Source organism: Trachemys scripta, chromosome 3 (genome assembly GCF_013100865.1).
Source record: "Trachemys scripta elegans isolate TJP31775 chromosome 3, CAS_Tse_1.0, whole genome shotgun sequence".
Taxonomy (NCBI): domain Eukaryota; kingdom Metazoa; phylum Chordata; order Testudines; family Emydidae; genus Trachemys; species Trachemys scripta.
The window spans coordinates 144,638,840-144,661,680 of NC_048300.1; the positions used below are offsets into that span (position 1 = coordinate 144,638,840).

General features: G+C 41.4%; 1 protein-coding gene across 1 annotated transcript in view; it reads right to left on the reverse strand.

The window, feature by feature from the left end:
* Positions 1–7,858, reverse strand: part of MEI4 (meiotic double-stranded break formation protein 4) — a 113,832-nt gene extending 105,974 nt beyond the window's left edge. The window contains exon 1 of the mRNA XM_034766169.1: positions 7,532–7,858. Within this exon, the coding sequence (XP_034622060.1) occupies positions 7,532–7,787 (256 nt within the window). The 5' untranslated portion in view covers positions 7,788–7,858. The remainder of the gene's footprint in view (positions 1–7,531) is intronic.
* Between the last annotated feature and the right edge of the window lie 14,983 nt (positions 7,859–22,841).

Sequence of the window (22,841 nt, forward strand, 5' to 3'; positions counted from 1 at the left end):
GCGTGAGAGAGAATGGAAGCATATGCTTGAAGAGGTAGTGCTGGGTAGTGCTGCTAGGAGCAGAATGAGGTTCAAAGGCCATGCTCTCTCTCCTTGCAAAATTGGAATAAGGTCAATGCCCGCCCTATGGAAGCATTTAATGTTGGGATTTCTACGAAAAAAATACTTCTGCCCACCCCTTGCCCAGCAATTAATCCTGCCCCCAAACCAATCCTGTTCTCCTAGTTCCCACTTCAATTCCACCCCCACAATTACCTATCATACCAACTGTCTGTCCTCCAGCTCCCACAACTCCCCACCACCCATAACAATGCCGCACCCAGGCCCACATTTGCCAGGCCTCCCAACCCCCCATCAGTTTTGCACCCCCCATCATCACTTACACTTCTTCTACAGCCCCTGGGGTTCTTTGCAGCCCCCCTTCCCCCAACCAGCCTGGGGGAGCTACAGTGGAGCTTGACCCATCCCTCCTTCCCAAGGTGGGTGTTGCAGTGAGGAGAGAGGAGGCGAAGAAGAGAGGCGTGGGGGAGCAGCACTGTGTTGTGCTGCTGAGCTCTCTGCTACCTCCTCCCCCTCTCACCTCCTGCAAGTGCTGCAAGTGAAGGGACAGACACTTCCCGCATGGATGAACTTCAAGAGGGAGCTGAAGCTTCTCGCAACATCACAAGAAGAGTGCCTGTCCCCTCTTAAATCCCATCTCTCACAAAAACAAAAGAAAAACAAAACAAAACAAAAACAGGAAAATCAGCAATAGTGTGTTCATCCTCAGCCCAAGCCTGTGATTGGCTTCCCTGGCATCATGTGTGTGGGTCTGTCCTAAATCCAAGATATTCCAGGAACCATCCCACTCCGTGTGCTTGCTTTCGCTCTCACTAATCAGAGCACAAATCAAAGAGTTTGTCCAGGAAGAGATAAGTGAATTTCCTTCTTTCCTAAAGACAGTACTATTGCTACCATGATTCTGGAGCGAGACCAGGGGGCAGGGGAGAGCACACATCTAAAATGGTATGGTAAAGCTTAAAAGCAAAAAGCTCTCCATCTGATGCACTGTCCATCTGGCTTCACTCCCCTACTGGAAGTGGGAAAAGCAGGGGCTGCTTGCCCTGAAGTCAGTTTTTCCCTAATCCTATCTGGTTTCTTTCTTGTTCTGCCCCCAAGCTGAAAGCAGACTGGAGTAATGTATCACTTTTGCGAACAGGGGCTAACAGAGAGTTTCACAAGGGAGTTGGGAAGGGAAGCGGGAAGGGGGCGAGGGTCCCTTGGTTCTATCTGTTTTCCCTTTATTCCCCTTAAAACCTATAAACCAACTACATTCAAAACTTCTTGATTAAACAACCCTTTCAGCGGACAGGGGGCTGCAGACAGGGGAGTTTGAGAGGGAGGCTACAATGGTTAGGAAGACCTGTAACACCTGTGCCAGCACTGCTTCTGTCTCCTCCACCTGCGCCTGCAGCCAGACAGAGCGCCTGAGCATGGATGCTTCTACCCAGATCCTGGTGTGGTTTTGCAGAGACTGTAACTTGCAATTTCCACTTACTGATATCCAGGCTGGGGGAACCATCCAATGTGAAAGGTGCCTGCTGGTGGAATCTCTCAGGCAGCAGGTGGGAGAGCTACAGGAGGAGGTGGCTAGGTTGAGGAGCATCCGAATCTACGAGCAATTCCTGGACAGTGTCCATGTGGAGACAGCTGAGGTAGTTGTCCCAGTACACAGGACTGCTGATACACCACTGGTGGAGGAGGAGATGGCTCAGGGTGGACACTGGCAGCTGGTTACTTCTGGCGGCAGGCAGTGCTCCATCCCTGCTCTGAACCCTCCCACCGTGGTAATAGGTAACCATTATGCTCTTCTTGATAGAGGAGAGAAGAAATCACCCCCTACAGTAAAGGAGGAGAAGCCTCGTACCTCTAAGGCTGGGAGGTCTGCTGCCACCACTGCAAATAGGAAACATAGGGTAGTGGTGGTCGGAGACTCTCTGCTGAGGGGACGGAGGCGCCCATCTGTTGCCCTGACATTTCATCTCGGGAGGCATGCTGCCTGCCGGGGGCCCGTATCCAAAATGTTACGGAGGCATTGTTGAGGATTATCCAGCCCTCTGACTACTACCCCATGCTACTCATCCATGTGGGCACAAATGATATTGCGAGGTGTGACACTGAGCGGATCAAGAGTGACTACAGGGCTCTGGGAGTACGGGTGAAGGAGTTTGGAGCGCAGGTGGTATTCCCTTCGATTCTTCCTGTCAAAGGTAGGGGCCCGGGCAGAGACAGATGTATCATGGAGGTGAATGCCCGGCTGCGAAGATGGTGTCGCCAGGAGGGCTTTGGCTTCCTTGACCACGGGATGCTATTCGAGGAAGGACTGCTAGGCAGAGATGGCGTTCACCTTTCAAGGAGGGGAAAGACCCTATTTGGACACAGACTGGCTAACCTAGTGAGGAGGGCTTTAAACTAGGTTCAACGGGGACAGGTGAGCAAAGCCCACAGATAAGTGGGGAACATGGGAGATGGGTTGGAAACAAGAGGGAGTGTGGGCTATAATGGCAGAGAGAAAGGAGGGTCAGGGCAAAACTGGGAGCCAAGATCGAACCAGTATCTTAGATGCCTATATACAAATGCGAGAGGTATGGGTAATAAGCAGGAAGAACTGGAAGTGCTAATAAATAAATACAACTATGACATTGTTGGCATCATTGAAACTTGGTGGGATAATACACATGATTGGAATGTTGGTGTGGATGCGTACAGCTTGCTCAGGAAGGATAGACAGGGGAAAAAGAGAGGAGGTGTTGCCTTATATATTAAAAATGTACACACTTGGACTGAGGTGGAGATGGACATAGGAGACGGAAGTGTTGAGAGTCTCTGGGTTAGGCTAAAAGGGGTAAAAAACAAGGGTGATGTCATGCTAGGAGTCTACTACAGGCCACCTAACCAGGTGGATGAGGCTTTTTTTAAACAATTAACAAAATCATCCAAAGCCCAAGATTTGGTAGTGATGGGGGACTTCAACTATCCAAATATATGTTGGGAAAATAACACAGCGGGGCACAGACTATCCAACAAATTCTTGGACTGCATTGCAGACAACTTTTTATTTCAGAAGGTTGAAAAAGCTACTGGGGGGAAGCTGTTTTAGACTTGATTTTAACAAATAGGGAGGAACTCATTGAGAATTCGAAAGTAGAAGGCAGCTTGGGTGAAAGTGATCATGAAATCAGAGTTTGAAATTCTAAGGAAGGGTAGAAGGGAGCAAAGCAAAATAGAGACAATGGACTTCAGGAAGGTGGATTTTGGTAAGCTCAGGGAGCTGATAGGTAAGGTCCCATGGGAATCAAGACTGAGGGCAAAAACTACTGAGGAGAGTTGGCAGTTTTTCAAAGGCACACTATTAAAGGCCCAAAAGCAAGCTATTCCGCTGGTTAGGAAAGATAGAAAATGTGGCAAAAGACCACCTTGGCTTAACCATGAGATCTTGCATGAGCTAAAAAATAAAAAGGAGTCATATAAAAAATGGAAACTAGGACAGATTACAAAGAATGAATATAGGCAAACAACACAGGAATGCAGGGGCAAGATTAGAAAGGCAAAGGCACAAAATGAGCTCAAACTAGCTATGGGAATAAAGGGAAACAAGAAGACTTTATCAATACATTAGAAGCAAGAGGAAGACCAAAAGACAGGGTAGGCCCACTGCTCAGTGAAGAGGGAGAAACAGTAACAGGAAACTTGGAAATGGCAGAGATGCTTAATGACTTCTTTGCTTCGGTCTTCACCGAGAAGTCTGAAGGAATGCCTAACCTAGTGAATGCTAATTGGAAGGGGGTAAGTTTAGCAGATAAAATAAAAAAAGAACAAATTAAAAATCACTTAGAAAAGTTAGATGCCTGCAAATCACCAGGGCCTGATGAAATGCATCCTAGAATACTCAAGGAGCTAATAGAGGAGGTATCTGAGCCTCTAGCTATTATCTTTGGAAAATCATGGGAGACGGGAGAGATTCCAGAAGACTGGAAAAGGGCAAATATAGTGCCCATCTATAAAAAGGGAAATAAAAACAACCCAGGAAACTACAGACCAGTTAGTTTAACTTCTGTGCCAGGGAAGATAATGGAGCAAGTAATTAAGGAAATCATCTGCAAACACTTGGAAGGTGGTAAGGTGACAGGGAATAGCCAGCGTGGATTTATAAAGAACAAATCATGTCAAAACAATCTGATAGCTTTCTTTGATAGGATAAGGAGCCTTGTGGATAAGGGAGAAGCTGTGGATGTGGTATACCTAGACTTTAGTAAGGCATTTGATACGGTCTCGCATGATCTTCTTATTGATAAACTGGACAAATACAATTTAGATGGGGCTACTATAAGGTGGGTGCATAACTGGCTGGATAACCCTACTCAAAGAGTTGTTATTACTGGTTCCCAATCCTGCTGGAAAGGCATAACAAGTGGGGTTCCACAGGAGTCTGTTTTGGAACCGGCTCTGTTCAATATCTTCATTAACGACTTAGATATTGGCATAGAAAGTACGCTTATTAAGTTTGCGGATGATACCAAACTGGGAGGGATTGCAACTACTTTGGAGGACAGGGTTATAATTCAAAATGATCTGGACAAATTGGAGAAATGGTCTGAGTTAAACAGGATGAAGTTTAACAAAGACAAATGCAAAGTGCTCCACTTAGGAAGAAAAAATCAGTTTCACACATACAGAATGGGAAGAGACTGTCTAGGAAGGAGTACGGCAGAAAGGGATCTAGGGGTTATAGTGGACCACAAGCTAAATATGAGTCAACAGTCTGATGCTGTTGCAAAAAAAGCAAACATGATTCTGGAATGCATTAACAGGTGTGTTGTGAGCAAGACACGAGAAGTCATTCTTCTGCTCTACTCTGCGCTGTTTAGGCCTCCACTGGAGTATTGTGTTCTGGGCACCGCATTTCAAGAAAGATGTGGAGAAATTGGAGAGGGTCCAGAGAAGGGCAACAAGAATGATTAAAGGTCTTGAGAACATGACCTATGAAGGAAGGCTGAAAGAACTGGGTTTGTTTAGTTTGGAAAAGAGAAGACTGAGAGGGGACATGATAGCAGTTTTCAGGTATCTAAAAGGGTGTCATAAGGAGGAGGGAGAAAACTTGTTCACCTTAGCCTCTAAGGACAGAAAAAGAAGCAATGGGCTTAAACTGCAACAAGGGAGGTTTAGGTTGGACATTAGGAAAAAGTTCCTAACTGTCAGGGTGGTTAAACACCGGAATAAACTGCCTAGGGAAGTTGTGGAATCTCCATCTCTGGAGATATTTAAGAGTAGGTTAGATAAATGTCTATCAGGGATGGTATCTCCAGTAATTCATATCAATTGACTCTGATTAGTAAAATGAACCAAATTAGAAGATGCGGGTGGGGGGAATGTACCCCTTGATGACTTTTGCTAAGATACATGTTGGCTAACTGAATTACAGCCCTTCAAATGCATTAATCTAAAGCTGTATCAGCCAAGGCAACATCATCTACCCTCTAATACTCCATTCACCAGATGTATACTAGAACGATTGGAGCCAATCTGCAATTTTCTGTCCATTTTAAGATTAGCACTGCCTTTTGAGCTGGAATACCAGGTGCGAGCTTTTCAAATCTCTGCTACAGAGACTGACTCACTTTTTTGCCAAGAAGCAACATGATCCTTGATTTGATGAGCTCTTATTAATGATGGGTAAGAAAACCTGCCTCAGAGGATAGCTAAATGTATCCACTTTGTCTTTTGTGCTTCTCCAAACCAAAGAGACAGTCAGCTGACCTGAATGTTTTGTGTCCTTTTCCCTGGAAAATTGCCAGAAATCCCGTCTTTGTCATATTTCAGGTTTGAGCACAAGAAAGGGGAAAAACCTCTTGATTAATATGAAACCTGAATTCTTCCATGAAATGAAGCTTGGCACAGTTCTCAAAACTGTTAGGATAAAAGGTAACAAATGGAAAATTACAAGAGGCAGCTAGCTCATTTCTTGCCTGGCTCAGGTAATCACAACTAGGAGTGCCACTTTGAATTAAAGCAATTCTAAAGAAAGAGTGGCCATTGAACAGTGGTACAGTGTTTTGAATATTAGGCTGAATTTCCAAGGTGAAACAATTTCATGGACTGTATGCAGGGCTTGATGGCTTTTAGAAACACTTTAACAAGGCATGAAACCCCACAAAGAAACCATCCATAGATCCTCTGATGGTAGTAAGTGATGGAATTTGCCCTCCCCGACCTGAAGAGTCAAACTCTTTAGGTCAGGGGAGGGCAGGATTCCCAGCCCCGTGGCACAGCCGGGCTAAAGCAGGCTCCCTTATGGGATGGGGGTATGGAGAAAGGAGGCTGGGAATATACCAAGAAGGGAAGCAGAGATATACAAAAAAGGGGACAAAGTCCAGAAACTGCCAGAATGGAGACCACAAAATAACACTGAATGCGGAAGAGAGATGAACAGTATAAAATTGCCTCCTCGCCTCCTCCCCATTTCAAAAATTAGGGGAAAGAAACTCCTTCCATAGACAAAAGTTAAACTAAAACACTGGTGTGAAAAAAATCATGCCACTACATAAAACTTGACGACATTTTGTTTTTAAAACAGATTGTCCTGTGAGCCAAATCACAGACAGGTGCACAGAGATCTACCAGCATATTGCACTAAAGCCTGCAGCACCTTGCAACTCAGTCTTCCTCCCCACCAACCAGTTACAACTTCTGGTCTCAGAACTTATTAGACTTAAGATACAAATTAGAAAATGATTAAGATATTATCCTCCATCATTTTTTTCACATAGATCAATATATTACATATTAGGCCCAAATGCTCTGTTTAATGTGGTTAGAGATAGAAAACTAAGTTCATAAGATAGAGTTCCAAATTTAAATATGATACATTTAATGTTCCCATTCAATTACAACTAGTAGGCTATGCTGTGAAAATTTAAAAAGTCTTGTCATGATATCTTCTGAAATTATCCAATATGCTGTAGACAGCAACAACAGACTGAAGATTGACAGCCAAATCCTTTGGTATTTTATTTTCTACTGTGAATAAAGTTGTTGTTTTTTTATTAACTCTGAGTAAATCTCAAAATGTTTACATTAATTCCTGTTATAACTGAAACTAGTGTCTCGCCACTGTACACTTTTTGGAAAAAAACAATAAAGATTCCTGTATTTAAGACAGGATATATCTTACCTATGCATAAAAAAATACTACTGCTAAGCAAAAACATTCTGATATTTTGACAGGTTTCAGAGTAGCAGCCGTGTTAGTCTGTATCCGCAAAAAGAAGAACAGGAGTACTTGTGGCACCTTAGAGACTAACAAATTTATTAGAGCATAAGCTTTCGATGCATCCGAAGAAGTGGGCCGTAGTCCACGAAAGCTTATGCTCTAATAAATTTGTTAGTCTCTAAGGTGCCACAAGTACTCCTGTTCTTCTTTTATTCTGATATTTTGTCTTTCAAATGTTAGTGCAGTGTTAGATGTTATTCAAAAACAACTTCAGAGACTTACTATTTTCCAAGCAGAATCTTGGACAGATCTTGTTCAAAAGAAGCTCCTGACGTAATCTAAGGACTTCAGCTTCTAATGCTTCAACTTTTGATCTCCATTTAGAATCCTGTCCAGAAATAATTTTAGCAAGATGTTCTGTGTATTCTTTGCTGCTTTTTTCTGGAGGCTTTGAATGGATAATTGCCAAAGCCAGTGCCAGCTTTGATATTTTCAAGTACCATGCTTGATGTTCTTTTCTGTCTTTTATTCCTATCATATAATGAAAAAGTCACAGTAAGTTTTTTTGTTTAGTGAGTATTTTATGTATCTCATTTACTGATGGCTATATTCCACAGTGAGGCTAATTATCTTTTTCTCGTGTGGCCTTAGATCAATCAGCAGAAACACAAAAATAAACAATCACATATAGTATGAACATGAAACATGCAAAAGTAGCACGCAGGCAATGTCAGTAATCAAATTCAGTTTGGTAGTTTGAAAGTAATAGTGTGAATAGTATGCATCTCAAACAGGCTTACCTTAGGAGGAAAAATATTCTAGTGAATATTTTAATGCACATTTTATCCCAACACTAAGTTCTAACCTCATGGTTGCAGAATGTGTACAGGATCGTACATACTTTATACTGTACATAATTTTGTAAAGTGTTAAAAATAAAGGAATATTATAAAAAGATCTTTATAAAATACCCCAGCTTGTCTTTTTGTACACTTGATATGTTTGGATCCAATGACAGTGACTCCATAATTTAGGCCCAGATACTGCAAGAGGAGCCATGCACAAAGGCCCTCTTGCAGGATCTGTTTTAAATTGAACCCAAAAAGTTAGTTACAGCCTAATTTTTACATTCCTGCCTTCAACATCCTCAAAACACATCCTTTGAATCTGACGTGTTTCGAGTTGTTCTAATTACGTATATAGCCCCATAGGTGCATATTGCTCTTTATGAGCATCAAATAAGCCCCTACTACTAAGGGGCTTACAGTAATGATGCCAACAGGTGAAAAAGCTTTCTCCAAAAGCTTTTCTCCCTTGGCAAACTATGAGAACAGAGATACTATTGAAGACAAACTGGGTCTTCAAGGTAATGACAAAGAATAGTGATGCGATACAAGAGGAGGAAAGAGCCAATGAAGAATTTCAAGGTGAGGAATCTGGTCTTTGTGGAAAGCGATTTTGGCAGCAGTACTTTCAGTAGGCAGGAGGGAGGCAGAGGGTCAGAGAAAAGAAGGTTGCTCTAGCGAGGAGCCAAAATGACTAAGACATGGACAATGTTTTTGGTGGTGTGAGCAGAGTTAAGGAAGAAGGTTGGGAAAAAATTAACAGAAAGGACAAGCAGATGTATGCCAATAAGTTAAATTAGAAATTCTTAAAAATCTATTTTCATTCTGTACTTCACTGTAGCTTTTATTTTATTTATTACTGCCAGAATACTGAACAAGTACTCTCTAAGATTTGACACTAGTCTCCACAAAATTGATTCCAAAAACAGCAATGCAGGTAACTAATTTCTCCCCTTCCCCTTTTTGCAAATCGGGGGTATTGTCACAATTATTATTAAAGTTCTCTGAAAATAAAAAAAATTACTAATTTACTTACTGTTTCCTTTCTGAACAATAACATTGCTTCAGAAGACTCAAACACTTGACCTATATGGTAATATTGCAGCCTTCCATGCAGACAATTTTGAGTTGCACTAACCTCCCACACACAACACAAGTCATACTAGCTCAAATTTTCTTATTTTTAGGGCATTCTAAATTAGGGGTATCAAAGGATTAAAAATATGATTAATTGCAGTTTGAATTGCACTGTTATATAATTTAAATAGTTTTCTACATTTTCAAATATATTGATTTCAATTACAACACAGAATACAAATATATACAGTGCTCACTTTATCTTGTTGTTTATTACAAATATTTGCACTGTGAAAAAGAGAAACAAAAGAAATAGTATTTTTCAGTTCACCTCATACAAGTACTGTAGTGCAATCTATTGTGAAAATGCACTTACAAATGTAGAATTATTATTTTTTACATAACTGCAGTCAAAAATAAAACAATGTAAAACTTTACAGCCTACAAGTCCACTCAGTCCTACTTCTTGTTCAGCCAAGTGCTAAAACAAACAAGTCTGTTTACATTTATGGGAGATAATACTGCCCGCTTCTCATTTACAGCGTCACCTGAAAGCGAGAACAGTCATTCACATGGCACTTTTGTAGCTGGCATTACAAAGGTATTTATATGCTTCAGCCACCATTCCAGAGGACATGCTTCCATGTTGATGATGGGTTCTGCTCAATAATGAAGCTTCTACACCAGCTGTCCCCAAATTTTTGAGGGTTATGCCACCCCTTACCCCTGTCCGCACTCCTCCATCCCCTTCCCCGGATCCAGGACGTGGCTCTGGGGACACAGGGGGTGAGGGGGGAGGGGCATGGACAGAGGTAAGGGGGCAGAAGCTGGGACTACAGCTGGAGGTAGGTCTGGGGCCGGGAACGGGGCTGCAGCCAGGGCCAAGACTGTGGCAGGAGCAGAGCTGCAGCCAGGCCTGCGGTGGGGGCACCAGCCAGGCCTGCGGCCAGGTGCAGCTTCGCTCGCAGTCTTGCCCCGAGCCAGGAGCGGAGCCACGCCAAGGCTGGGGACAGGGCCAGGTGGAGGGCCAGGAGCTGGGGGTGGGAGGCACGGAGGGACTGGGAGGTTCTCTCGCCCCACTCAGGTCAAGGAAGACCAATGCCCCTCCGTGCCCCCCAGATGTTCCTCCACATCCCCCTAGAGGATGGGACACATTGGGGACCTATGTTCTACACAGATATAATTGGGAACCCAACACCCTTTGCAGCTACAGGTGCCTAAATGAGTGTCCTCAACTGTTCTGGATGAATCAGCTGCCAGAGATAAGTTTGAGGCAAGGTGTTAGGGAAGCTGTCTTTAATCTCTTCATAACAACGGTTTGAATGGAATACCATTAGCAAGACCTCACCACATCAACTGTTTTTTTTTTTCAGGGAACTTCTGCATTGGATCATGGCAAGATTTTCATTTTTTTTTTATAGAAATAAACATGACCTCTCCAAGGGCAACCAAATCTAAACTTTGCAATGAATAAAAATAGATTTTTCTCTTTTTTTAATTTTTTTTTTTTACTTTTTTAAAATTTAAATTAAAATACAAGTTTATTTTTTTTAATATGTCAACTTAAAATTGAATTTTAAATAGGTAATCTATGTTAAGGTCTAAACTTATTATAGTCTGTTAAAATCATTTAAATTAAATACAAAAAATAATATTAAGCAGTACACGTGTGCTACCAAGTTTAAAAGTCAAACCCCTCAACTAGTGGAAGTCACTGGCAAAACACTTGGAACCAGAGTTTGTTGAAGTGCTAAACCAGTTTTTGACAGCAGCAGCTTCTTCTGCAGGTGCAGAGGAGTTTCTTGATTTCAGTCTGATTCCGTGACTAGTTCATTCAAAGTTAAGAAATCATTTGGAAGTAGAAAAAGTAGAGCAGCTTGTTTCCTCTTCAAATCTATGATTAAAAACTAGGGGTGAGGGGATGAGATCTGTTAGTTCTAAAATTTTGAAAGACAGTGACCAGAAATCATCAGTTCAATTCACTAACTACAGACACTTCAAAGAATATCAGGGTTGGAAGGAACCTCAGGAAGTCATCTAGTCCAACCCCATGCTCAAAGCAGGGCCCCAACTAAATCATTTCAGCCAGGGCTTTGTCCAGCCGGGCCTTAAAATCTCTAAGGAAGGAGATTCCACCACCTCCCTAGGTAACCCATTCCAGTGCTTCATCATCCTCCTAGTGAAAAAGTTTTTCCTAATATCCAACCTAAACCTCCCCCACTGCAACTTCAGACCATTACTCCTTGTTCTGTCATCTGCTACCACTGAGAACAGACTAGATCCATCCTCTTTGGAACCCCCTTTCAGGTAGTTGAAAGCAGCTATCAAATCCCCCCACATTCTTCTCTTCTGCAGACTAAATAATCCCAGTTCCCTCAGCCTCTCCTCATAAATCATGCGCCCCAGCCCCCTAATCATTTTTGTTGCCCTCCACTGGACTCTTTCCAATTTTTCCATATCCTTCTGGTAGTGTGGGACCCAAAACTGGACACAGTACTCCAGATGAGGCCTCACCATTGCCGAATAGAAGGGAATGATCACGTCCCTTGATCTGCTGGCAATGCTCCTACTTATACAGCCCAAAATGCCATTAGCCTTCTTGGCAACAAGGGCACATGTCTCATATCCAGTTTCTCATCCACTGTAATCCCCAGGTCCTTTTCTGCAGAACTTCTGCCTAGGCACTCAGTCCCTAGTCTGTAGCAGTGCATGGGATTCTTCCATCCTAATTGCAGGACTCTGAATTTGTCCTTGTTGAACCTCATCAGATTTCTTTTGGCCCAATCCTTTATTAAACAAACTTCCTATGTTTAATAACAGTTAGTTTCAAATGCAAAAAATGTTTGATAATCATTTTTATAAATCCAGCATATTTAACATAAATTTAATTTTTTTTAAATGTTGGTTTTGTACATTTTAATTAAATTTTCACCCAAATGAAATGACACAAAACACAAGTAAAAAATTAATCATCGTCCTGTAAAATAAGAAATTCATAATTCACCATTTCTAACATAACACAAAATGTAAAAATCAAGAGAGTTAATGTACGTTAAGCTATATATTTATTTAAATAAATAATGTATCACCCTGGTTAACAAAAGAAGCTTCAAATTTAGTATAGAGACTATATTTAGTTGCAAATCAACAAATTTTAATGGTTACCAACCAATGAGAATCAACCACTCTTTAGGAAAGTAACTAAAATATACAAATACAAAACATGATTAATATTGGTTATTTAAATCAAGGTTTCTTGCTTGCTGATTTAAATCTATGACTTAAATAATTAAGCGCTACCCAATGGCAATAGCACCCTTAATGTACTTTGGGTAACAATACATACTTCACCAAGTGCGGGTCCTGAAAAGGAATTCAGGCAAAGCAAGGGATTAGACAGGCAATTCCTTCATTTACAACCTTAGTTCAGATATTCCAGTCAGTTTTAACACCAAGCAAGGATATAAAAGAGCTTGACCCTGAGAGGTATCGAGTACTCAGGCCTCCATATAGCAAAAGCACTTGAGCATATGCTTAACTTTAAACACCTTAGTAGTCTTGCTGAAGTTGGTGCAATTTATGCGTAGTCTTAAAGTCCTTTACTGGATTGGGATAAATTCAAAGCCAAGATCATGTACAGGTCCCCAAAAAGTTTATATTTTTTGTAAGTTGCATTGAAGAGCCTTAATTTTGCCATACATTTTAGATGACAACATTGTAATTTAACAATGTAGAAACACAAACAAATGCACACTGAATTCATTTAAATGAGTTAATTTAATCATTGTGAAAAATGGATGATGTTATATGAAAAGGTATGTTATCCAATTTATCATCTACTTGTTTAGGGCAATTTTACTGAACATTAAGGATTCAAATAAATATGTTTATCAATCATTTCTGGAAGACTTAACAGGTCTGCCAAATGAACACCAACTTTGTACAGCCATTATATGCTGGAATTGTATTTTCAGAACAATATAATGAATTTGCTTCTTTTAACTCCAAACAGTTAAAAACAGGGAAGAGACTACAGTATGTTTGAGAATAAGTCTGTAAAACTTGTTTTTTTCATTTTGTTCTAATACACCTCTACCCCGATATAACACGACCCAATAGAACACGAATTCGGATATAACGCGGTAAAGCAGTGCTCCAGGAGGGCAGGGCTGCGCACTCTGGCAGATCAAAGCAAGTTCGATATAACGCGGTTTCACCTATAATGCAGTAAGATTTTTGGCTCCCAAGGACAGCGTTATATTGGGGTAGAGGTGTACTTTCTTTTGTTTTTGTACTGGAGTTTAACTGTTATGTACCGTGAAACCTCTCTTCCATGGCTAAAGAGACCAGTAAGAAACTGGTCTTTAGGAGTTGAATAGTTCACTGGAAAATGCATGGTATACTTAGAATTATTCTCCTAAAACATGGTTCCAATTTGAGATGTCATTTTTGCATAACTTATTTACCAGTCTGCTTCCTGCAAGTTTTCAGTTATATCTGACAATGTCAGTGGAAAAAATAAAGTTTAATAAGTTTTACTACTGTCAGTTCTACAAAATTAAACACAGTTCTGGGATAGCAAACTGGATTCTTTCCTGATTCATACATCAACAGAAGTTTTCTTGTTCCAATTGCAGGGCCATGTGTGCAACTCCACTGCTTTCAAAATTATTACCTAAATTACACCTGTGTAACCTCACTGAAACAATAGAGCTGCACAGGTATAACAGATGGCAACAATTACAATTGCAAAATCTTCTACTGTGATCCTGAAAACTGCTCTGCATGGATCTCCATAGGACGCTAGAAGTCAATGGGACCAACATAGTGATCTGTCTGTGCAGAACACCTTGCAGGGCAAGGATCTTTATTACTAGGGTGACTGCTTTAAACTATTCATGTGCAGAGAGAGTCGGAGCAATTTTTTCTTTATGCTATACTGCATAAAGAGGCTGACGTTCTCTAGAGCTTCCTTGAGCCTGACACGGATGTGAGCTTACGGTCTCAGCCTCGGTGACTTGTGACTATCCCTAATTTAGTGGACTTAATTTAGCAATATTTATGGTTCAGCGATTCAGAAAACGTTAAGCATGCCACCCTTATTGCCCTTGACATGTGGGAAGAAAAACAAGGAAAGTGGTTTAATTAGGCCGCAACTTCATTAACTGAACTCATCTGGGAACTATCCCACAGTAACTCCCACAGTGCAGGTCATGATTCCTTCCTTAATAGTTTCCACCAGGTGGAAGGCTGCCATTAATCTCCTACTTCTCTGCAGCTGGTTCATAGCCTGCTGCTGTGACTCCTCTGCCCATGGTCTGAATGAGGGTTAAGGGGCTGGGAAAAGGGGGTTGTCTCCTTGCTGTAGCTCCACTTCTATTCCCTGGCTTCTTTAGGAGATGCCTTCCCCTAAATCCCATTCCAATTCCAATTTATCAGGGAATTGGACCCTCTGTAGAATGAATACCTGTGCTAGAGATGCCATCCATCAGAGTAGCTGGGCTGCCTCCTTCCCCAGAGGAATTCCCAGATAGTTAACAAAAATATATCCACTCCTCGGTTGGAAAGGTGAACCCATATTTCCTGAACAACACAGGTATCAAATATATTTTTGTTGTGTAATTACCGATCCTCGCTGTTCATGTACCATCTGGCCTTGTTAACCTGTGGAGGCTTGATGGTTCCCCATCCTACCCTCTGCTGCTGCATTTCAGACTGGGGGGAAAGGTCCCTGATCTGCCCTAAATTTCTGTTTCTCCTAATGACTGGGGCAACTTCTATACTAGAAAGTTGTACCTGTAGCATTTGTGCTTGCAAACTGTGGTTGACATAGCTATTTTGCTAGAGTTCATTTCAACCTTACTAGTGCATTGCACTCTCTGAGTGACAGGTTGTATCAGCAAAAGATGGGTGGCACTGTGGGTAAGCATCCCAGTATACTGCACCACCGTCTGGTTTGCTAATTTCAGGGAAATTTTTGCAGTGTATCAGTTCTCTCATGGAATCATGCGAATTTGGGGACAAGTTCCTGCAGTTCCCTTTGCCCCATCTCTCAGTCTTTTTCTCATGCTTAAAAAGAAAATTTTCACATTCTTTGTTACATCCCATAATATGATCTTCCGTAATCTGGCTGCCATCTCACTGTCAGAAGCCTGGATGATGAACTGGTCAGTGGAGTTCTGTCCATTTTAGAGACACGGTGCCTGAGTTGTCATCTTCTTTGTGGAAGTCGAGCTACCAGCACAGCAGCTGGCCATGCAGCAATGGATAGGAGAAAACCGAGGAAGAATGGACGATGAAGACAGTAAGTGAAAGTGACTAGGTGCAGCTGTACACAGTGCAGCAGTGCTTCTGGTCCCGGGAAACAAGTTTCAAGTGGTGAGATCAGATCACAATGCAAATCTGTGAGGACCAGCAGTGGCTACAGAACTTTTGGATGCAGAAGGCCACAATCTTGGAGTTGTGTGCTGAGCTTGCCTCAGGCCACCGGTACAGGGATACCAAAATGAGAACTACTTTGACAGTGGAGAAGTGGGTGGCGATTGTGCTGTGGAAGATTACAACACCATTGCTATTGGTGGTAGGCAATCCATTCCATGTTGGAAAGTCTGTAATCAGAGCAGTCGTCTAGATATGCAAGCCCATTAAAACTGTCGTGCTGCACTGGGTTATGACTTTGGGCAATATGCAGGTAATAGGAGATGGGTATGATGCAATGGGCTTCTCTAACTGTGTTGGTGGCGGCATTGCTTCTGAGAACATAAAGAGAAAAGGGGGACTTTTCCACAGTTATGCAAGCTTTGGTGCATCACTGAGGATATCTCACTAACATTAACATTGGGTAGCCAGGGAAGATGTATGAAATGAGCATCTTTTGGAGTACAGGACTTTTCAAAAAGCTACTAGCAGGGACATTGGCACTGCAACCCCTCCAATGTGGGGACCCAGCCTTCCCTTTTCTTTGCATCATAAAGCCATACACGGGGACAGGAGCAAGGAAAGATTTAACCTGAGCGGTGCACTATGACCATGGAGTATATGTTTAGCAGATTAAAGGACCATTGGAGATGGTTTAGCACTACGCTGGATCTGAGCCAAACGTTCCCGTTGTTATTGTTGCATGTTATATTTTACATAATATTTGCGAGGCCAAGAAGGAAGTGTTACAGAAGGGTAGAGGGAGGAATTGGAAAGAATGATAATTTTGAGAAGTCTGGCACAAGGGCAATTACCAAAGCCTGTTGAAGCACATTACAGCTGAGGGAGGTCTTACAAGCTCACCTAGACCATGTTGTTTTTTGTGTTTTGTATTACTTTGTGAATAAACAGTATATGTCCAGATTATGAATGATTATAAACGTTTATGAATCTGATGAGGGACTATTGATTTGGAAGGTTACATCTCTATTGTTAGAGGTGTAGCTGCCCTATAGCACTCCATCTTAGCAGAGTGTGGTTTTGGAGGTGCTCCCCACCTCAATTTTCCTTCAACAGGCTTTTCAGTCTCAGGGATTCATATGGCTCAGCCCTCTCGCTGGATCCCACTCACAGTTCAGTCCCCTTCCAGGTTAACGGAAGTCCAAACTATCAAAAGTTCTCCTCCTCACTTGTGCTTCTCTTCAGCTTGCCCTCTGCGCTCAGTTCTCAGCTCCTTCTGGGTTACCTTTCTGTCTTTCCTGCTCTGGGATAGAGCTCTGACTCCACTGATTCTTCTTGACCCTGCTTTAGGGCCTGTTCATAGTAACCCAACTTGCTGGCTGTGGTTCCTCTACCAAACTGAGTTCTCTGGCATTTTATGAGGCCCAGGTGTTTATCAGGCTATTATCTGACCCCAGTTAGTCCTTCTCTGCTTAGCCTTGGAGGCAGCAAATTATGGCACATATGGGCTTATTGAACAGGGCTGACTAGCCCCAGGCCTCCTGGCTCTTGAAGTGCCAGGCCACCCTATTCTAAAGACAAAATAAATCCTGGTTTTCACCACACAGAATTATTGAAAAGTAGTAAGCAGACTATTAAAGATTAAAAAACAAAATGCAAGGTGCATTTTGCTTTGAGATGCATCTCAGGTCAGTGTAGGTGCAAGTCATAGCAATTCTCCTTTTTTCCCCCTACTGGGGTTGAATGGAGGAGATACTATTGCAGGGAATGCTCGTGCCTTGAGTGGAGGAATGGATGGCTTAGGCCTCATGAAGAGGATATTGTCTAGGCAGTGTAATGGCTGCTGTGGTGTAGGCCTTCAGAGGCTTTTCTCAATAATACTTTGGAGCATCTGAGTTTGCTGTCTGAGGATGATGTCTTTCTGCATTTCCTGATACACACCTTGGTCCTTCTGCCTTTCCTTCAGCATGTGCCCCCTCTATTCCCAGTGATGATCCTGGTGGGTATATTGCTTATGAGGGTGCCAAAGGCCCAGAGAAGGTAGGTCCTTGAGATGGCTTGAGGTCACTGGGGCCATGTGCTACTGGCCTCTTTACAGCAATGGTGCCGCTGGAGCTGGTTGTAGAGTTGTGGAGAAACAAGGCCCCTAATCCACTCAGTGTGGTTATAGTTGTTGGCATCTAGGGCTAAAGCAAAATCCATCAACAAGGTACAAAACCCTCTAATTTTCTAAACTGGTCTCCTCAGTTTAACATTCATGCATTTTACACAAACAATAAAGATGAGATCATCTATAAAGATGTTCACATTTTCTTTTTATCATATCCATGTCTAAACATCACCAAAGTATACTTGAATAGTTTAAAGCAGTTTCATTTTAAAATCACCAAACTTGGCAAAATATACCTTAATATAAAATGCATGCTTTTGTAAGGTTGGGAAATTTTTGGTAAGCATGGGAATTTGGGGAAATACCTTCAGGTTCCCTGACAGAGTCCAGTGTCCCTATCCCTATTATCCAGGGGCTCAGTAGACAGGCACTAAGTAGCTGGAATAATGCAAAAAAAGGGCTGTCCCAGGACCTTGCTAACAGTATTCAACATGTGGGTGTACCAGAGATTTCAATAGTGGCATTATGAAATTTTCTGACTTATTATCTATCCTTTTCCTAACGGTTCCTAAGATTGTCAGCTTTTTTTTTTTTTTTTTTGGCTGCCACTGCACATAGAGCAGATGGTTTCAAAGAATTATCCAGGATCCCATTTAAAAAAGATCTTGGAGTTTGCAGATAAAGTTAGACCCCATCATTTTGTATGTACAGTTGGGATTATTTTTCCAATGTGCACTACTTCACATTTGTCAAATTTCATCTGCCATTTTGTTGCCCAATCACCCAGTTTAGTAAGATCCCTTTGTAAAACTTGGCAGTCAGCTTTGCACTTAGCTATCTTGAGTAATTTTGTATCATCTGCAAACTTTGCCACCCTACTGTTTACCACCTTTTCCAGAAAATTTATGAATATGTTGAACAGTACTGGTCCCAGTACAGATCCTGACCATTTATTCCTACTCTTTGTTTCCTATCTTTTAACCATTTACTGCTCCATAAGAGCATCTTTCCTCTTATACCACGACCGTTTAGTTTGCTTAAGAGCCATTGGTAAAGAACTTTGTCAAAGGCTTTCTGAGAGGTCAAGTACATTATATCCGGTGAATTACCCTTGCCTACACACTTGACGACACCCTCAAAAAATGCTAATAAATTGATGAAGCATGATTTCCCTTTACAAAAGCTATGCTGACTCTACCCCAACATATCATGTTCATCTATGTGTTTGACTGTTATTTAGTACAGTTTCAATCAATTTGCCTGGTATTGAAGTTAGGCTTACCATCCTGTAACTGCCAGAGTCGTCTCTATAGCCTTTTTAAAAAATTGGTGTTATGTTAGCTACCCTCCAAGTCATGCGTTACAGAAGCTGATTTAAGTGATAGGTTACATACCACAGTTTGTAGAATTGCCTCTCCGGGATAGCTCAGTGGTTTGAGCATTGGTCTCCTAAACCCAGGGTTGTGAATTCAAACCTAGGGATCTGGGGCCAAATCAGTACTTGGTCCTGCTAGTGAAGGCAGGGGGCTGGATTCGATGACCTTTCAAGGTCCCTTCCAGTTCGAGGAGACAGGATATCTCCATTAATTTAATTTAATTTAATTTATAGGTTCAAAGACTAGCTGCTCCAAGCAGTCACTGATGGTATCTACAAATTTTATCTCTGCATCCAGTCCTGAGGTGACATGTATTCAGTCAATATGGGGATAGCTGAAATCCCCCATTAATATTGGGTTTTCTGTTTTTGTGGTTGTCTGTTTTATGACACTAAGTAACATTTAAATAAACTTGGTGTAATTGGTGCACCCGGCATGATGCTAGTGTTTTATTTATGTAAAAAATAAATAATAATAATGGGACAGCTGCATAATCAGGATGGACTCAAATCCACCTTATGTTCCAATTAAGCAGCTTCTAGAGTATAAAAGTGAATTTATACTTGACTATGCCCTTTTTCAATAACACTTAGCAAATATATCCACAATGTATATCTGTAAGAGAAACTAAATCAGTTTTACTAACTTGAGCCCAAAATGAAAACTCCAACATACTCATCTTTTTATATGGTGAGCATGTTCAGTTATTTTGCAAACTATAAAAATTAAAATATTAGGTCATATCTTGATCAAAAGGTGAGTTGGATTGATATCTTCAAACACTTCAACTCTAAAGTTATTTCAGGTTTTAAAAATAAGCCATTTAAGTTACCCATGTTTTTCTACTTTCACCAGCTACAATTTTCAAAAGTGCCTGAGACCCTGGCTCCTCACCAGATCTCAGAGCCCAGGCTCCATCCTGAACCAAAACATCTACACAGCTATTTTTAGCCCCATAGCATGAGTGCAACTCAGGCCTGGTCTACACTAGAACTTTACTTTGATTTAGCTACGTCTTTCAGGGGTGTGAAAAATCGACACCAAAGAGACACAGCTATACCAACCTAATCCCTGGTGTAAGCCAGCACTAGGTCAATGGAAGAATTCTTCCATCAATTTAGCTACCACCTCTAATGGAGATTGATTGCTCAGGCGAGAAGCCCTCCGGTTGGTATAGATAGAGTTTACACTGAAGCGCTGCAGCTTCGCTGCTGCAGTGTTTTAAGTGTAGACAAGCCCTCAGTTGACCTGGGCTCTGAGATTCACTGCCATGGGGTTTTTCTTGCTGTGTAGACATACCTTAAGTGACATAAGAACCCAAATTCTACATTCAAAAGAGAGGAAGGCCACTGACTTTCAATAAGACTTAGGTGGCAACATGGCAACTCCTATAGAAAATGAGACTTGGGCTTCAAAATAACACTCTCTTGACCATTTTAACCTACACCTTGAATAACTAAAAAAACAAATCCATAAATTAATCTTATATAAAAAGATTATATATCTATATCTATCTATATATATGTATATATATAGATATATATATACACACACACACACACACTTTTTTTTTTTTAAAGAACCCCTCTGTTAAAAAGAAAGTCAAGGTTACAAAATCAAGCATTTAGAAGTTACCAAAGAAACAGAATTAAAGATGCATGGGCCACCTTAGTTTGCCACGCTTACACAAAGGGCATGCATTTGGACTGAAAGGTTATATGAGAAAATTTTAGTTCAAGGTGATATTTTTCCCATCAGAAGGTTTATAAACCCCTATTTTAAGAGGTTTTCTCATCCATAAAACTAATGTTGCTACTACAACTCTATGATACATCTTGAATTAACTCCAGAAGTTTGGACAGGTTTGGCTTAGCGCTTTTTGATCAGATTTAGCTGACAGGTTTTTTAGCTATCATATCTCTGGCGTATTGTGTTTAGTGACATGCCCACTAGAGAAACATCATACAAATTTTACATATAAGGATATGTAGTCACTCAAGACTTCAAGTCCCTCAATAACTGAAAAGACTTTAAATGTGTTGAGGCAAGGGAGACTGTGTGCACTACTGGAGCCTTACAGAGATAAAAGGATTCTTTTTTTCAGTTTTATTCCCATTAGAATAGGCCAAATATCAAAATCCTAGTGTAAGCTTGAGATTTCTGATCAATTTTAAATTATGTATATGTTCTCCCTACAAGCTGTTCTTCCTTTTGTGATCCTTTTATCTCCCATGACAAGCTCTTTGCTGTGTCATTTAGAATGATATCTACTGAATCTGGCATGCACTATTACCACAGATTTCCCCTGCCCCACCTGTACATACACACACAGGGTACGTCTTCACTACCCGCCATATCGGCAGGTAGCAATCGATTTATTCGGGATCAATATATCGCGTCTCGTTAAGACGTGATATCAATCCCCGACCGCGCTCACCATCGACGGGGGAGCCGCGGCCGTCGATCCCGCGCCGTCTGGACCCCAGGTAATTCAATCCAAGATACTTCGACTTCAGTTACGCTATTCGCGTAGCTGAAGTTGCGTATCTTGGATCGATTCCCCCCCCCCGCTCCAGTGTAGGCCAACCCACACACACAGAGTTACACAGGGACGTTGTCCCATAAAGTTCACTCTTCAGAAAATAAATGACGACTTAGTGATGCAGGTTTCTAATCTATCCTGTCTACATCCCTCTAGAATTTCTCTCTCTAAACGCATAACAGCAATTTTATTTTAGTTTTTTTTAAATCTGAAATGGCCTAAAACCCCTTCTGTTTGGAGACGTGAAATTACATTTCTTATCATAGCTTTGTAAGACAGTTCATATAACACAGGCCCTATATCATATGCCTAGTTTCATGCTTGCTGCTAATCTTCCTTTGGATAAACTATAACTCCACCGTAATAAAATATAAGACTGTAACAGACATTACTGATTCTAGGATTAACTTCAAACATGATTTTTTGTTCATTTTACAATTAACTTTGCAAATGTATCTGGACTGACAAAAATTAAGAGTGAAAGGTTTCTGTTGATAGATAAAGAAGAAGTGAGCAGAAGTCAAGATCTAAGGAAAGGGGGAGAACACATAAACATGGAGAAAGTCAGTACTGGAAAAGGTAAAACAGAAGAGAATAAAATAAAAACAGGAAGTGCCACTATGGAATTTAAATGATGAAAAAAGAAAGACTACGTTTATAAAGGCCATTTGGGACTGTGGGAAATTACCGGTATATCCTCCTTTCTGTTTGAACAGTGCCATATTAGAAGGAGAATATGGTGGTACGTAGCAAGCTCCACATGCTTAAGAAAATACTTCACTTACAGCAGATCTTTAGGATTCCTCCTTAAACTCTTTCTTTGCTTTGATCAGCCTTCAGGATTATTCACATAAGTAAAGGATACAATCCTGCAACTGATAATCACTGTGGATTTCTCCTTCTCCAATATCAAATCAATACACTGACCAAAACCCCATTAACCTCTTCCTTACCTATCACGCTCACTATGTCACCTCCCTATTTGAATCCCTCCATTGATTCCCCATCTTCCAGCAAATCATGTTCAAGTTTCTCATCTTCACCTTCAAACCTTTGACAGTCTGCTTCCTTTCTTACCTGATTTTGTGTCTTTTCTGATTGTCCCCACCCTTCTGCCCCATCAATTATGCCAGCCTTTGGCCCTTCGACCTCTGTTTCGAAGAGACAGTTCCACATTGAATGCCCTCCCTGAACTGGTCTGCAAGGCAGGCCCTTAACCTCTTCTCCTTCAACCCCTCCCTACTATGATCACTTCCACCATAAC